The sequence below is a fragment of the Mobula hypostoma genome, chromosome 8 (genome assembly GCF_963921235.1).
Source record: "Mobula hypostoma chromosome 8, sMobHyp1.1, whole genome shotgun sequence".
Lineage (NCBI taxonomy): Eukaryota > Metazoa > Chordata > Chondrichthyes > Myliobatiformes > Myliobatidae > Mobula > Mobula hypostoma.
In genome coordinates this window covers 62,014,467-62,032,112 of record NC_086104.1, presented here as the reverse complement: position 1 = coordinate 62,032,112, position 17,646 = coordinate 62,014,467, and the positions used below count along the sequence as shown (strand labels likewise).

Genomic DNA, 17,646 nt, shown 5'->3' with positions numbered 1-17,646 from the left:
TCGAGCCGGAGCCCAATAGGACTTGGCGATACATCGAAACGCGGATCCAGTGACTCACTGGGATCATCACTTCCGGGTACGGGGTTACTCCGATGTTCCAGGTAGGAAGTAATGAGGTAATGTGTGTTTTAGTGATGCCTTTCTTTAAATGAAAATGTATTTGTCTCGTGGATAATTATTTATGCATTTCACCGTGTGAGTTGATTTGCTACCTAATATAAAAATATGTAAATAACGGTGTGATATCCACAAGTGAAGAACTTCAATAAATTCTGAGCGTATAACGTTATTAAGTAAATAAGTACCTGAGAGGTTTACCAGCTGCAATAGTATTTATGCCTGAAAACTGCAACAATACCATTGAAGATGATAACGATCGTATAGCTGATACCTAAACTCGCAATCTATTACACGTTTTAGCCTGCCTCAATGACCGGTAGCAATTACACCCACTGTGATGAAGTGCTTCGAGAGGTTGGTCATGAAGCATGTGAACTCCTGCCTTAGGTTTGGCCTGGATTCGGTCCAGCTTACCTACGTCACTACAGGTCAACAGCAGATGCCTTTTAATTGGGCCTTCACTCAGCTCTGGAACATCTGGACAGTGAAGATCCCACACCACAGGGTTCAGGATGCTGCTCATTGATGACAGCTCAGCACTAAACACTATCATCCCCTCCAAACTCATCACTAAGCTGGAAGACCTGGGCCTCAATGCCTCCCTGTGCAACTGCACCCTCGATTTCCTCACAGGCAGACCTTGGTTAGTACTGGCGATTAGCAAGATCACCTCCACAATGCTGTGTGCGTAGTCCTCTGATTTACTCACTTTATACCTATGGTTGTGTGAGTAAGTACAGCTCCAATACCATATTTTAAGTTTTTGGATGACACCTCTGTTGTTAGAGCAGGTGATGAATCAGCAGATGGTGGTGGGGGGGTGGGGGTGGCTGATTGAAAATCTGGTTCAGTGGTGCCACAGCAACAACCTTAATGCCAGCAAAACTGAAGAGCTGATTATCAGCCACAAGAGGAAGAAGCCAGATGCCCATAAGTCCGTCCTCATCGGGGATGGAAGTAGAGAGGATCAGTAGTTTAAAACTCCTTGGCATTATCATTTCAAAGGATCTGTCCCAGGACCAGCACATAAATGTCATTATAAAGAAGGCAGGCCAGCACCTCTACTTTCTTAGAAGTTTGTCACCAAAAATGTTGACAAACTTCTATTGATGCAAGGTGGAAAGTATCCTAACTGATTGCATCGTGGTTTGGTATAGACTACAAAAAGTGATGGATATAGCCCAGTCCATCATAGGCAAAATCCTCCCCACCATTGAACACATTTGCATGGAGTGCTGCCATAAGAAAGCAGCTTCCATCATCAAAGACCCCCACTATCCAGGCTATGCTCTCTTCTTGTCATTACCATCAAGCAGGAAGTGCAGAAGACTTAGATCCCACACCATCAGGTTCAGGAACAGTTATTATCCTACAGCCATCGAGTTCCTGATCAGTTGTGGATAACTTCACTCACCACACTCGAAAATGATTCTACAACTTACAGACTCACTTTCAAGGACTCCTTACAACTCATGTTCGCAGTATTGGTTTTTTATTTGCACAGTTTGTCTTCTTTTGCATACTGTTTGTCAGTCTTTATTTATAGTTTTCATAAATTCATTCTTTCTTTATTTTCCTGTAAATGCCTGAAAGAAAATAAATCTCAAGGTAGTAAATGGTAACATATATGTACTTTGACAATAAAAAATTTACATTGATCTTCGAACTTTTATTTTAGGTGATTTCTCCAAGTTTTCACAGTGAGAGTGCAGTCTTAAAATTAGTGGAAAGTTCGGAGTTTAGTTGGTACAGTAGGATATGATTTTAAATCCAGTTCGGAATCAGGATAAATTCACTTTTGGTTTTGAATGCATTGGGTTGCCAGGATGTGTAATACACCACCAGATAGTATGTTGAAAGCAGTATAAAGAACAGCTTATGAAAGTGAAAAGGTAATATATTTAGAGGGGAAAAAGGAATAGAGGATCTACAGCAGAAAGGTATGAAAAATTTTGCATGCAACAAAACCTGGATGGCAGGTAGTAAAACATGAGCTAATAAGTGGCAAATTATATTTGTGCCATATTTGCCAGGCAGTAACCATCAATGGTAATAAGCACTGTTAATGTCTCGAGTCACAGCTGGACAGAAAATCAACCATATAAATACTAACTGCAAGAGCAGAAAAAGGCTATGACCAGTGACCCACCTTCCAGCTCTTAAAGCCGTACCATGCAGCCCAAATAATGTTCAAGAATGTTAACACCAAAGAAACTGCTTGACCAGCAATCAGTTTTCCACCATAAATATTGACTTCTTTTGTGACTGTCACCTCTGACAATGTTCTGTCGCTTCCGCTTGCTGCAGTAATTTCTTCTGGAAAACCTGGAAGGACAGTGGCAGGTACACCACTTGCAGATCCATTGCCAGGTGATGGATTTCCCTGCACAATGTGTATTGTTCACTTTTCAATGGGGCATTTACATCCGCTAGCTAAAAGCACAGAGAGGGTGCCTTCATCACATGAATTGCAGCAAAACACAGATGCTTAACAGTTGCTGGCCCTGTCAGTGAAGGTATGAACCGTAAACAAATGAATCAAGTTTGGTCAAAATGGAATGTCCTTTTAGTTAGAAAGAATTCCATGTACAAAATGATTTCCCCTACTGATCAGAAACATGCAAATAAATGCAAGCGGTTTCATTGCAGTTTCTAGCATGTATGTGAGCTCAGTACAGTATAAAACAGTATGTTGACAAGGATTTGACCAGCTTCCAGGATGGATGATTTAGTTTTGCGAATTGCATTAGTATCTGTTGATCAAAACTGTAACAGAAAAAAATTGTAACTGAAGAGCACATAGAAGTAAAATGAAAACACTTCGCATTACTTACTTCTAACGTTATTGATGTAACTGGATTGCTTTTAGAAAGTATTAAAGAATGTAGCTAATTTAGAGAATTTCTTTGATATTTAATAATGCTTTTGCCTTCCGTTGAACAGGAGTCAAAGTCATGCTTCCATTAACTAAAAGGAACAAGACCGTGGTCCAAGCACTGCTCAGGGCTGGATCCTGCCCTCGATGTGTGCTGCGATTCTGTTGCCTGGGAAACCAAGCTACATACAGACTTTCTTCCAAGGTTTCTGCATGTTTTTCTTACACTTGGAAATTTTTTATGTGTTGTAAAATCCTCTTTTTTTCTCATTCTACCTTGCTCACTATTTCCCCTCAAAGCCCACCCTTTCCTTAGAACCCATTATAGATCCACGGCATTATACTTTAAAACTCTTCCTTTCATATTCACCAATGGTTTTCTATCTGTTAAGCAGTATTGCAAACATTTTTTTATATTATAAGGTCTTCTCAATGTGCTCAGATTTACTGTAGAGGAAAAAGACTTTCAGGATGTATATTGTAAACAGTTGTCTAACATTAAATGTACCTATGAAACCTTTGAGAAGATTTCTAACTCAGAGATGAATGTGTTTTTGATAAACCAATTTAATACCTTCATGATGTTCCTCTCTCAGGAGCTGTGTCCCTTTGTTTTCCATGCTTTGGAATTTTTAAGGATAATGTAGGAATAGTTTTCTGAACAGAGGAGAACCTGACTTGATTTTTATTTGAATTTTGAGTCATTTTTATACAGGGCACCATGTAACTTTACATGTGTCTCTTGTCAGGGTATCATAATACCTTATGACTTTATCTCCTTTAGTTCATGAAAGTCAGACAAAGTCTTGGCTGCTGTAGTCAGCTTGATCTGCCAGTTGCATGCCATTTCTGGTAAGATGGTAGTGCACTGGGTCGCAGTGGCCTCTCTCAGTACATCAAGTAGTGCTAATGTGTGTCTTAAAAGATTTTCTTGTAATTGCAAGATCCTTTTGGACAGTTATATTGGTAATATAAAAAACTTGGTTCATTGATTCATTGGTGAGACTGAAGGCTGTGGAGCTGCGTGACCTTGGGTCAATGCGCGGACCAGGCACTTGTACCACGGCATTGCCTGTTAAAGCCACCCCAGGGAGGAGACGCCAGAGGTGGCATGGGTGGCTGTGCTGGGTTTGGGGCTGGCTCACCTGTCGGAGCTGCTGTCCAGGGTTCACTTCCTGGAGGATGTTGTGGTTTCTCGTTTCCCACAAACGACAAGGAGACGCGGAAAACTCACCAAGACGTTTTAAACTTTAATTTGCAAATCAAAGCTGAGACAATCAGAAAGCTAGTAGCTGACTGCCCCTCGAGGCTTGTATACAGCATTTTTATAGCAATTTCCTATCTTAGCTACATTATCATATCCAGTCGGCCTGTGATTACATATCATCAATATATCCACTCTCGACTTTCCTCTATTGTTTTACTCCCTGACTTAATTATGCCCTAGTTTACATTTTAGACCAGGTGTCCTCTCATCCCTAACCACAGTTACTTCTTAATCAGTCTTGTGTTGACATACTGCCACATATTTCATCACCCTACTCGCCACCGTTATCTTTCTACTTGGTTTCATTCTAGTTCTCTTCATGAATTAATAGTGATCAGGTCAAAAGTCATGGCTACATAATGAATACCTTCTATTGAGCTAGCAGTGGTTACATAGTGAATATAGAAAATATAATGTGTGCATTTGAGTAAATACTGTTGAGTAAATACTGTAATACATAGAAAACATGATGCATGTGTTTGCACTTTCCAATAAAGACAAGTGGGATTATCTTCATCTGCTGCTGACCCAGGAACTACTGCATGCTTGTTCTTGCAGAAACGTGGCCCTAGGACAACATCCCATGCATCACCAATCTTCAGGCTATGCCACTTGTGCTGATTTTTTTTGTGTGACAATGCTGTCTTAGCTATATGTGTTGTGTGCTGTGTGTTACTGTATGTACTGTGTTTTGCACCGTGGTCCTGGAGGAATGCTGTTTCGTTTATCTGTATACATGTGCATGGTTCAATGTCCATTAAACTTCCCCTTCCCATTTCCACACTGAACTGTCTGTCCTTGGCCTTCTTCACAGCTGGGATAAAGCAAAACACAAAATGCTAGAACAATGCCTCATGGTCCATTTGGTAGTCCGTGGCCAATGGCATGAACATGTAGTTTAGCAATTTCAGACAACCCAGTTCACCTGTATTCCTTTCTCCCTCCTGATCCACCCAGGTTTTCTCACCAGCCTTTAATCCCACACCACACCACACCACATCACTGTCCCCCCTCCCCACTATCACCACCACCACCACATTAGATAGTTTTGTTCCCCTCTCCTCCTGCTTCCATCAACCTATCATCCTTTCCTTATCTGGCTCCAATTTCCTTGCTTTCCGGATTTCTGCATCTGCAGCCTTGTGTCTCCACTAATCACTTTCCAACTTCTGCCTTCACCGTCCTCTCTGCCCCACTGAGCAGACTTTGCATTATTAGATTAGATTATGAAGACACATAGTCCTCTTTTATTGTCATTTAGTAATGCATGCATTAAGAAATGATACAATATTTCCTCCGGTGTGATATCACAAAACACAGGACACACCAAGACTGAAAAAACTGACAAAACCACATAATTATAACATATAGTTACAACAGTGCAACAATACCATAACTTGATGAAGAAGTCCGTGAGCACAGTAAAGTTCAAAGTCTCTCAAATGTCCCACATCTCACGCAGACGGGAGAAGGAAGAGAAACTCTCCTTGCCATGCCGACCACAATCCAACTCTGAGTCATCCGAAAACTTCGAGCTCTGATCAGCTCTCCGACACCGAGTACTGAGCACCATCTCTGTCCAAACGATTCGACCTCCTTCTCGGTTGCCAAAAGCAGGCAAGGCCGGGGATTTTGAGGCCTTCCCTCTGAAAGATTCCTGACTGCACAGTAACGACAGCAGCGAACGGGTGTTTCAGAAATTTCTCCAGATGTTCCTCTGTGCTTTCACGTCCATTTTCTATCAAATCAGAATTGTCCACGGCCCCTATTTAACAGATACAATATCATTTTTCACTGGAGGGCTGTGCACGTGCGGCGCACCGCCATCTTCTCCTCCCGCAAGTATGATACCATTTTCTTGTTCACTTCTTTGGTAATTTGTGTAATATTCACAGCTACAGGAGGCTGTTTGGTACTTTGATGCTTCTGTTGTACCAGTGCCACACTGTAGCCTCAGGGCCGACAGATCACTTATTATTGAAATACAATGTCGGCAGCTCGAGTCCAAAGTCAATTGTTGCTTCTCAGTGTGCTGCCTTTATCGTGTCCTGATTCAAATGCTCTCTCTCAAAATTTGGACCATGGAGAGAGGCAGTTTGAAGACACTTCATAAAAGAAGAAAGAGATGGTAATGTTGGAAGTTTAGAAGAGGAAATCGAGAGCACTCTAATGGTGGTGGCCATGGTGAAACAATTATTTTATTAAATAGGGTGCATGCTGCAGATCAGAAATTGGTGTCACTCATGGTGTTATGGAATTGGAGTGAGGAATAAGTATGAAGTGATGGGCTATCGAATGTGATTGGAACACGAGGATAAGGAATTTAAAACTAAGCCCTTGCTGGAGCAGGACACAATGCAAGTCAGTGAGGATGAATGAATGGGCAATGTGATTTGTGTTAAAGGCATCGGTGCTTAGGATGAGTTTGAGTTAATGGAGGATTTGGACTCCTAAAGGCATAGTTGAATGTGCGACATCAGAGAAACTGTCGTAGGGTGGATAAAGGCAAATATCACAAAGGTGGAAATGGAGGGTCAACACAGTGAAGTGCTTACGAGATTGGAAGTACAGTACAGAGTTAGATTCAACACCAAGGTTGGTAAACAGACGCATGAACCGGAGACTGTGCCAGTACAAGTTTTGGTCAGGATCTGAAGAACACTACCTTGTGTATAATTAGAGGAAGTGTCAGCTTGTCTGATACTGTGTACCAGAGAAGCAGCATGGAAAGTCTGAGGCAGTCGGGGAACAAGGAGAAGTGGTGGTAAACTGAAGCTGTATTTTGTCAGTGCACGTGAAACTTGGCATATTTTCCATCAATGGCATCAAAGAACTCCATGGAGAACAGAGAGCCAAGTGTGGAATAGGTTCTGGAAAAGGAAGGGAATCTTTGGATGTGACTGGATGTATAAAAGTAGAAGGTGGCGAGGTCAGACTGATCAGTAGGCCATCAGAGATTTTTAGTGTGCTGAGTATTGTGAGTGTGCTATGTTGGTTCCGGAATATGTAGCAACATTTGTGGGCTGCCCCCCACCCCCGCACACAAATAAAGCATTTCACTGTAAATTTCAATGTACACATGATAAGTAAACTTAATCCTTGAGATGATGCTATACCCTCCCATTATCTTGCCAGTTCTTGTCCTTGCTTCCATTTTTATTTAAAATGTGGACATAAGGGATCTGAGCCACTGCTTTAAAGCAGAACACAGGATCTCAGAATCAGGTTTAATATCACTGGCATATGTCATGAAATTTGTTGTTATGTGGTAGCAGTGCACTGCAATACATAATAAAAAACTATAAATTACAATAAGAAATATATTCAAACAAAATTAATAAGTAGTGCAAAAAAAGAGCAAAAAATATATATATAGAGAGAGGTAGTGTACATGGGTTCATTGTCCATTCAGAAATCTGATGGCAGACGGGAGAAGCTGTTCCTAAAGCATTGAGTGTGTGCCTTCAGGCTCCTGTACCTGCTCCTTGAGGGTAGCAGTAAAAGGGCATGTCCTTGGTGATGGGGGCCCTTCATTATGGATGGTCTTCTTCTGAAGGTGTCCTCGGTGCTGGGGAGGCTGGTGCCCACGATGGAGCTGGTTGACTTTACAACTTGCTGCAGTTTTTTCTAATCCTGTGCAGTCACCCCTCCATTCCAGACAGTGAGGCAATCCGTTAGAATGCTCTCTACAGTACATGTCGAAATTTGTGAGAGTATTGGTGCCATGCCGAGTCTCCTCAAAGCCTTGATGAAATGTAACTGCTGATATCAGTCCTTTGTAGTTGCATCAGTATGTTGAGCCCAGTGTCGATCCTCAGAGATGTCGACACTCAGGAACTTGAAACTGCTCACCCTTTCCGCTGCTGATCTCTCGGTGAGGACTGGTGTGTGTTTCCTCAACTTCCCCTTCCTCAAGTCCGCAATCAATTCCTTAGTCAAACTGACTTTGAGTGCAAGATTGTTATGACAGCACTCAAACAGCTCATCTATTTCACTCCTGTTTGCCTCCTCATCACCATCTGAAAATCTACCAACAATAGTTGTGTCATTTTCCTTTAGCTTGTCAAAGCTGTGGGAGGTATTGGGCATAGAGCTTCGACTAGCAGCCAATCCAGACATTGGAAGTTTGGAGAGGAGGCGACTTCAATTAAGTCCACTGCCCAAAGATAAAGGGCAGCATAATAGAGCTTTGACCAGTGGCCAGTCAGCGTTTGGGATTATTTAGTAAAACCAAATTAAAGGAAGGCAGGTAGAGCAATTAAAGCTAGGTAGAGCTGACAGGCAGGATAGCGCAATGCCTGTCATGGTTGTGGGAAGGCAGGGAGACCTCCAGTATCCCTGACGATTACAACTGTGAGAAGTGCATCCAGCTGCAGCTTCTAACAAACCGCGTTAAGCAGTTGGAGCTGGAAATGGATGAACTCTGGGTCATTCAGGAGGCTGAGGCAGGTGATATAGAGTAGGTAGTTACACCCAAGATGCAAGACACAGGAGGCAGGGTGACAATCAAGAAGGGGAAAGGGGTTAAGGAGACAGTGCATCCCCCTCAGCAACAGGTATATCACTTTGAATACTGTCAGGGGGAGTGACCTGTCAGAGGAAAGTCGGAGTCTGTCTCTGTGATTCAGTTGGGAAGTGGGAAGAAAAGGCACATGGTGTTAGTTAGGGGAACAGACAGGAGGTTCTGTTGGCAAGGATGAGAATCCTGGATGGTATGTTGCCTCCCGGGTACCAGGATCTGGGGTATCTCAGATCGAGCCCTCAGCATTCTTAAGTGGGAGGGTGAACAGCCAGAAGTTGTGGTCCATATGGGTACCAATGACACGGGTAAGATGAGTGATGAGGTTCTGCATGGGGAGTTCAGGGAGTTCGGTGCTAAGTTAAAGGGCCGGACCTCCAGGGTTTTAATCTCAGGTTTGCTGACCGTGCTACGTGCTAGTGAGGCCAGAACGAGGAAGATTATACAGTTTAATAGGCAGCTAAGGAGTTGGTGTAGGCGGGAGGACATAAGATTTTTCGATCATTGGGCTCTCTTCCAGTGAAGGTAGGACCTGTACAGAAGGGATGGTTTGCACCTGAACTGGAGAGGGACAAATATCCTAGCAGGAAGGTTTGTTAATGCTGTACGGTGGGGTCTAAACTAGAGTTGCAGGGGGATGGGAACCAGAGTGCCAGAAAAGTTGGTGGACAGGTTGTGGATGCCGAAGTTGGTAAGACCTCAAAGTTAGGAATCAAAAGGTTGAGCATGGTGCAACAAAATCGAAAAAGGTGAATACAGGACTGAAGGTGTTGTAGCTGAATGCGCACAGTATACGAAATAAGGTAAACGAACTTGTAGTACAATTGCAGATTGGTAGGTATGATGTTGCAGCCATCACAGAATCATGGCTGAAAGATTAATGCTGGGAGCTTAAGGTCCATGGATACACGTCGTATCGAAAGGATAGGCAGGAAGGCAGAGTGGGCGGCGTTGCTCTGTTGGTAAAAAAATGAAATCAAATCATTAGAAAGAAGTGACATGGAGTTGGAAGGTGTTGAATCATTACGGAGAGAGCTAAGGAACTGCAAGGGTAAAAAAACCCTGATGGGAGTTGTATACAGACCCCCAAACAGTCGTAAGGATGTGGCCTACAAATTACAATGGGTGAAAGAAAATGTATGCCAAGAGGGCAATGTTACAATAGTCATGGGGGACTTCAATATGCAGGTTGATCGGGAAAATCAGGTTGGTGCTGGATTATAGGAGGGGGATGTTCTGGAGTGGCTGTTTTAGAGCAGTTTGTGGTTGAGCCCACTGGAGGATCAGCTGTTCGGGATTGGGTGTTGTGCAGTGAACCAGAATTGATCAGAGAGCTTAAGGTAAAAGAACCCTAAGGGTAAGTAATCACAATATGATCGAATTCACCCTGAAATTTGAGAAGGAAAAGCTAAAGTCAGATGTATCAGTATTACAGTGGAGTAAAGAGAATTACAGAGACATGAGAGAGGAGTTGGCCAGAATTGATTGGAAAGAACACTGGCAGGGATGATGGCAGAGCAGCAATTGCTGGAATTTCTGGAAGCAATTCAGAAGGCACAGGATATATACATCACAAAGAAGAATTATTCAAAAAGAAAGGTGACACAACCATGGCTAACAAGAGAAGTCAAAGCCAACATGAAAGCCAAAAAGAGGGCATATAGTAGAGTAGAGATTCATGGGAAGTTAGAGGATTGGGAAGCTTTTAAAAACCAACAGAAAGCAACTAGAAAAGTCATTAAGAACGTAAAGATGGAATATGAAAGTAAGCTAGCTAGCCAATAATATTAAAGAGGATACCAAAAGTTTCTTCTGATATATAAAGTGTAAAGGAGAGGCAAGAGTGGATATCGGACCGCAGGAAAATTTGCTGGAGAGGTAGTAATGGGGGACAATGAAATTTTCAGAAAATCTTTGAGAAGGTGCCACACATGAGGTTACTTAACAAGCTATGAGCCCATGGTATTACAGGAAAGATTCTGACATGGATAAACTGTGGCTCATTGGCAGCAGGCAAAGAGTGAGAATAAGGGGAACCTTTTTTGACTGGCTGCCGGTGACGAGTGGTGTTCCACAGGGATCTGTGTTGAGACCGATTTGTTTTATGTTATATGTCAATGATTTGGATGATGGAATTGAGGGCCTTGTTGCAAAGTTTGCAGATGATATGAAGACAGGTGGAGGGGCAGGTAGCTTTGAGAAAGTAGAGAGGCTACAGAAGGACTTAGACAGATTAGGAGAATTGGGCAGAGACATGGCGGATGGAATACAGAAATGGGAAGTGTATGATTATGCGTTTTGGTAGAAGAATTGAAAGGGTTAACTATTTTCTAAAAACTAAGATGGAAAGGGACTTGGGAGTCCTTGTGCAGGATTCCCTAAAGATTAATTTGCAGGTTGAGTCTGTGGTGAGGAAGGCAAATGCAGTGTTAGTATTCTTTTCAAGAAGACTAGAATATAAGAGAAAGTAATATTGAAACTTTATAAAGCATTGGTGTATTGTGAGCAGGTTTGTGCACTTTATCTAAGAAAGGATGTGCTGAAACTGGAGAGGGTTTGAAGAAGGTTTACCAAATTGACTCCAGGATTGAATGGCTTGTCATGTGAAGAACATTTGTTGGCTCTGGGCCTGTATTCACTAGAATTCAGAAGAATGAGGGGTGACCTCATTGAAACCTATGGAATGGTGAAAGGCTTTGATAGAGTGGATGTAGAGAGGATGTTTTCTATCGTGGCAGAGTGTAAGAGCGGAGGACAGGAGAAGCTTGCTGCATGGGCAACAGCTGCTCTTCAGATCATGCTGCTCTGGCTGGGTATCACGTAGACAGCTAGGACACAACATCCATGGTCGACCTGAACCAATGGAGGGCCTCCTCGGTTGTTTCATCAGCAAATTTATAGATGGCGTTAGTGGCTGGCTACACAATCGTGGGTGTAGATAGAATAGTGCAGTGGACTGAGCACAAATCCTTGAGGTGCACCAGTGTTGATTGTCTATTGCTGATGTTCTAGCCAAAATGCACTCAGTGGCCACTTTATTAGGTACACCTGTGCACCTGTTCGTTAATGCAAACATTTAATCAGCCAGTCATGTGGGAGCAACTCAATGCATAAAAGCATGCAGACAAGGGCAAGAGGTTCAGTTGTGCAGACAATGTAACAGAATGGGGAAGAAATGTGATCAAAGTGACTTTGAACATGGAATGATTGTTGGTGTCAGATGAAGTGGTTTGAGTATCTCAGAAACTGCTGATCTCTGGGGATTTTAACGCACAGCAGTTTTAGTGAATGGTGTGAGAAACAAAATAAAAATCCAGTGAGCTGCAGTTCTGTGGGAGAAAACGCCTCATAAATGAGAGAGGTCAGAGGATATTGGCCAGACTGGTTCAAGCTGAAAGGAAGCTGACAGTGACTCAAATAACCACAAGTCTCTGAACACACAACACATCGAACCTAGAAGTGGACAGACTACAGCAGCAAAAGACCAGAAGCATATGAGGTCCTGTACATCCTGTACCTAATAAAGTGGCCAGAATGCAAATCCCTCCAGCAACACTCATGGCACAGATTATCTCGTTCTTACTGAGAGTTTATGTGCAAAAGTGATTACATCACAGCAGCAATAACACTTCAGAGGTGCTTCACTGGACTTAAAGTGCTTTTGATGTTCTGTTGTAGAGTTGCCATTATAATTCTAAGATTTTTATTCTTTAAAAGTGGTAAAGCGTTGTATCAGACCTCATTATTCATTGTTACTCATCATATGAATTGGCCAGTTATATAGCTGCCTGGGTTGATTTACTTGCATGTTAAAATTGACCTTGGATTAAAAATTTAAGTGGATTAGTGGCATAACCTTGGTTTATTCAAATATAGTTTGTGTCTTTATTGATCGTTCATTTTATTGTACAGTTTGAGCTGTAGTAATAACTGCAGTAACTTGGACTAGAGATGTTCATCGGCAGAAACTTTCTCATGGCAATTTGGAGATAGCCACCTAGACAGTCAGAGCTGTGTCTTTGTGGCAGTGCATGTGCTGGCTGAGGTGTGGACATTTCAAAAGAGATATATTAATTGTTGACTCCTGTCTTCCTTCACAATATTGGATTCATCTTCGTACACATGATATTCAGGTCGTTGCTGATATCATCCCTTCCTCCCTTACTATGGTTTCACTGTTCCTCTGAACAAATGGAAAGCTTATTTAGCCTTTTGGTAGATTTGTTGCTGTTGACCTTGGAATAAGGCAAGCAGAAGTATCCAGTGGAAATTATATTTTTTATATTTCCTCTTCATCCTCCATTCACACAACAGTTGCATTGGCTCAATGTCTCACGATTGTGTGGTACAGGGCTCAATAGAAAACAAATCAGGCTTGTGTGCAACTCTGTAATAAGATCATAAGATATGGAGCAGAATTAGGCCTTTCCACCCATCGAGTGTGCTCCATTTCGTCATGGCTGATCCATTTTTCCTCTCAGCCTCGATATTTCTTGCCTTCCCCCGTATCCCTTCATGACAGGACCAGTCAAGAATCTATCAACCTCTGCCTTAAATATACATAAAGACTTGGCCTGCACATGTGGAAGCAAGTTCATTAGTAATCTAGTTAATTACCTTCAGCCCAACTCATAAATCCTTGATCTTGTTCAGTATTTATCTTATGGGATTTGTACAACCATGTTCTGGGTTGAGGAGGATTCCTAATCCGTACAATGTTCTTGCTTGTTATACTGAAGCTCAAGTCTCCCCAGGATTTCCTAACCCCACCTTCAGGTAATGGGCGCCCTGGCAGTGCAGCAGTTCCTGCAATGCTGTTGCAGCTCAGGGGAGTTCAATTCCGATGTGATCGGTAAGAAATCTCTACGCCCTCCCCACGAATATGTGTGTTTTCTCTGTGGGCTCCTGCCTTCTCCACCACAGTCCAAAGTGTCATTGACTCAAAAATAAAACACTATTGTGCCTTTGAACGTATTTGATCTTTACTATTGTAAGCATCTCCAGTGGTGAAAATCATATTATAACAGTGTAAAAATAGAGACAAATGGTGTCTTTTTGCCAAATTCCACATGTAGTCAGCAATGGACAATAACTTCTTAAACACATGATTGTGTTTCAGGAATTGTTCACTGAACTCTGCAAATTCTTGAATGATGATGATGAATGCAAGTCTGAACGAATAGAAAATGATCAACCACTTTGTAAGAAAATCAGATTGGAGGATTGTGAAAATAATGAAATGGATTCTGACAAAAATGGAGCTACAAAACTGTCATCAAATGAACTTTTGGATCCTGATGTTGGTGTTCGAACCTGCACGGTATGTCTGGGTGTTCTACAGGACCTTTGTGAAAAAGATTTTGTGAAAAAGGTAAATATTTGACTTTTTTTTACCAACTTTCTTACACAAATTAATGCATGAACACAAGAGATTCTGCAGATGCTGGAAGTGCATCGCAAAGCACACAAAATGCTGGAGGAACTCAGCAAATCAGGCAGCAGCTATGGAAAGGAATGTATATTTGATGCTTCAGGCTGAGACCCTTCATCAGTACTGGAAAGGAAGGGGGGAAGAAGCCAGAGTAAGAAAGTGGAGGGAGGGAAAGTGGTGAGTGATAGGTGAGAGAGAAGGTGGTTGGGGTGGAGGAGGGGTGATGGAGTGAGAAGCTGGGAGGTGATAAGTGGAAGAGGTAAAGCACTGAAGAAAAAGGAAGCTGATAGGAGAGGAAAGTAGACCGTGGGAGAAAGAGGAGGAGGAGGAGGTCACCAGAGGGAGGTGGTGGGCAAATGAGGAAAAGGAAAGGGGTAAGAGGGGAGCAGAATGGGGAAAGGAAAAAGAGAAAGGAGAGGGGGAGAAACTATCAGGTTAGAAAAAAAATTATGTTCATGGCGTCAGGTTAGAGGCTACCCAGATGGAATATGAAGTGTTGTTCCTTCAAACTGAGAGAGGCCTCATCGTGACGGTAGAGGATCAGTGGGAAGTAGAATTAAAATGGATGACCACCAAGAAAACACACCTTTTGTGGTGTACAGAGCAAAGGTGCTCAATGAAGCAGTCCCCCAATCTACATTGGTCTCACCGATGTAGAGGAGGCCGCAGCAGGAACATCAGATACAGTAGAAGACACAGCTGAAGTGTCTGTTTGAGAGCCTGAATGATGGTGAGGGAGGAGGTGTAGGGATGGTTGTAGCGCTTGTCTCAATTACATGTGGAAGGGCCAGGAGGGAGTTCAGTGGGGAGAGAGAGTCGACAGGGAGCTACATAGAGGGCAATCCCTATGAAAGCAGAGAGAGGGATGAGGGAAACCCCAATGCGTGGTAGAATCCTATTGTAGATGGCAGAAATTACGGAGAGTGATGTGCTGGGTGTGGAAGCCCGTGGGTGGTAGGTGAGGACAAGGGCAACTCTACCCCTTTATGGTGGCAGGAAGATAGGGTGAGGGCAAGTGTTCAGGTGATGGAGGAGATGGGGTGAGGGCAGCATCAATTGTAGAGGAAGGGAAACCCTGCTGTTTGAGGAAGGAGGACATCTCAGCTGTTCTTGAACAGAACACCGCATCCTGAGAGCAGATTCGGTGGAGACAGAGGAACTGATAAAAGGGAATAGCATTTTTTACAAGTGACAGAGGTACAGGATAGTCAAGATAGCTGTGAGAGTCAATAGGTACATAAAAATAGCAGTAGACTACCTGTCTCCAGAGATTGAGAAAGGAGCGAGAGGTGTCCAAGATAAATCAAGTAAATTTGAGGGCAATTTGGAAGTTGGAAGCAAAGGATGAAATTGACGAGTGCAGCATGGATGCAGGAAGCAGCACCAATGCAGTAGTTGATGTAGTACAAAAAGGGTTGGGGGGCACTCCCAATGTAGGCTTGGAACATAGACTCTTTACATAGCCGACAAAAAGGCAGGCTTAGCTGGGGCCCATGCAGATGCCCTTGGGTTTGGTGAAAGTGGGAGAAGCTGAAAGAGAAATTGTTGAAGGATTAAGGCATGAACTGTATAAATGTAAGATGCTGGTAATTATATTTCAGGTTTTACATTATTAATTAAGTCATAAATTATCCCAATTAGCAAGCAATTTAAAATTTTCAGAACATCAAGTTCATGCATTAATTCAGTGTCTTATTTGCTTTTGTCTAATTTTCTGTCATTAGTGGGCTTATTATAATTTTCAGTATTAGATGATGGATGACTATTGGTTTTCTACATTAAAATATACCAATTAATATTATGCCCTGATTACTTAGTTAAATGTTACTGTAGATTTGGATTATAGATGTTTTTTAGATTTGATTGATCATTTCAGCAGATCTTAGTGGTTTCTTTTGCAGATTTTATAATGATTAATTATTCATGAAGTTTTACTCCTTCCTGAATAATTATAGCTAAAAATAAAGGTCCCAAACTCTGCTTGAGTTTGATTTGATAGCAAGGATGTTAATTGCAGGCTGAACAAAATTGTAATAACCATTTACTTAGTGCCATAATGGTTTTAGTAGGTAACACGGCATTCCCACGTTCTCAGTATTAACAACACGGAATGAGTAAATTTATCAGGGTTTAAAAGGCTGTTTTACATGGGTAAGTTATGAAAGGTTATCTGGTTCAAGCTGAAGTATTATAATTCAGTGCAGTTCCCTTCCTGTAGCCTGCATTAGTACCAACCTTAGCTAAACAGGTAAATTTGTAAGGACAACTGGTGTGATAAGTGGCATATTCATACTGATGGGCCCTGGTTACCCAGAAGTGGAAAATAACTGGCCTCCATCACTCTGTCAAACTTTGTGCTCCTCAATCAAAATCTTTAGGAAATTCTGCACTCGCAATCTCAGGTATGGTTGAGTGAAATAATTCTGCACAAACTATAGTAGCACAGAATTGGAATCCACAAAGAATTCAGCTCTCAAGTGATTTTGGAAAGGGCTCCCAACAAGGATTTAAAATTGATTGTGTCTTCTGTTGTCAGATGTTAATTTAGTAATATTCTGGTTCCTAGTAGATGTGTGTATTCATTTAGTTGGCTGAGTAGTCAATAGAATTAAGAAATTCTCACTGATGAGAAACCAGGATGCAATTTTTAATTAACTTTTTTGAAATCTGAGAAAAATTAGTGAATGCAGTTAGAGATGAAGTGCAGTGCATGTAAACAATAAGGTGCAAGATCATAACGAGGTAGACTGTGAGGTCAAGAGTACATCTTATCACGCCAAGGAAGGGAAGATGCCTTTGGTGGTGGAATTAATCTCTTTGAAGTTATGGAGAATGATGAGTTGAATGAGGAAGCTGTGGACCAGGGGTACTCTATCCTTGTTCTGTACTGGTGGAGATGAGCTAACAGCAGAGAGGAAAGTAACTCAACACCAACCTCTTGAGTTCCATTCCACAAGGACAATAAATGCTGCTCTTGTTCATATGACCACATTCTGGAAAATGAATAAATATTTCAAAGTTATCTGTCATGATCAGTCCTGTGCTTTCAAGCTGTGTATCTGAACCATGCCCTCATTATGATCTTGGATAAGCCATTATATTCTTAAACTCAAGATTGGAAAGACCCAATTGCCCCCTGCAAACAGCTCACACAACTCTCTCTGCCTTGCAACATCTCTGTCTACTTCCCTAGCCCACATTTTCTGTCTCAACCAAATGCTATTTCTTCCTAATAACCTTTTACCTTGAATTTGGTTTCAGACTTAAAATCTTTTCCATTACAAACGTGACACACTTCCAGCACTGCAATATTCCCATCCAACCTCAGTCCTAAGAGTTGGTTTCTCTGTAACACAGCATATAGCAATTTAAAAAAAAAACTCCAGATACCTATCTAAAGAAAATCAACTGGGCAAATACTCTTCTGGAATCTA

The 17,646-nt window shown here is 42.0% G+C and overlaps 1 protein-coding gene across 2 annotated transcripts in view; it reads left to right on the top strand.

The window, feature by feature from the left end:
- Positions 1-54: 54 nt before the first annotated feature.
- The window catches only part of pus10 (pseudouridine synthase 10), a 53,634-nt gene continuing 36,042 nt past the window's right edge, over positions 55-17,646 (top strand). Inside the window, exons 1-3 of one of the 2 annotated variants that reach the window (XM_063055955.1) lie at positions 55-101; positions 3,064-3,200; positions 13,901-14,152. In XM_063055955.1, the coding sequence (XP_062912025.1) occupies positions 3,075-3,200; positions 13,901-14,152 (378 nt within the window). In that variant the 5' untranslated portion in view covers positions 55-101; positions 3,064-3,074. Of the gene's footprint in view, positions 117-3,063; positions 3,201-13,900; positions 14,153-17,646 lie in introns of both variants that reach the window. The other variant, XM_063055956.1, reaches the window with a different exon arrangement.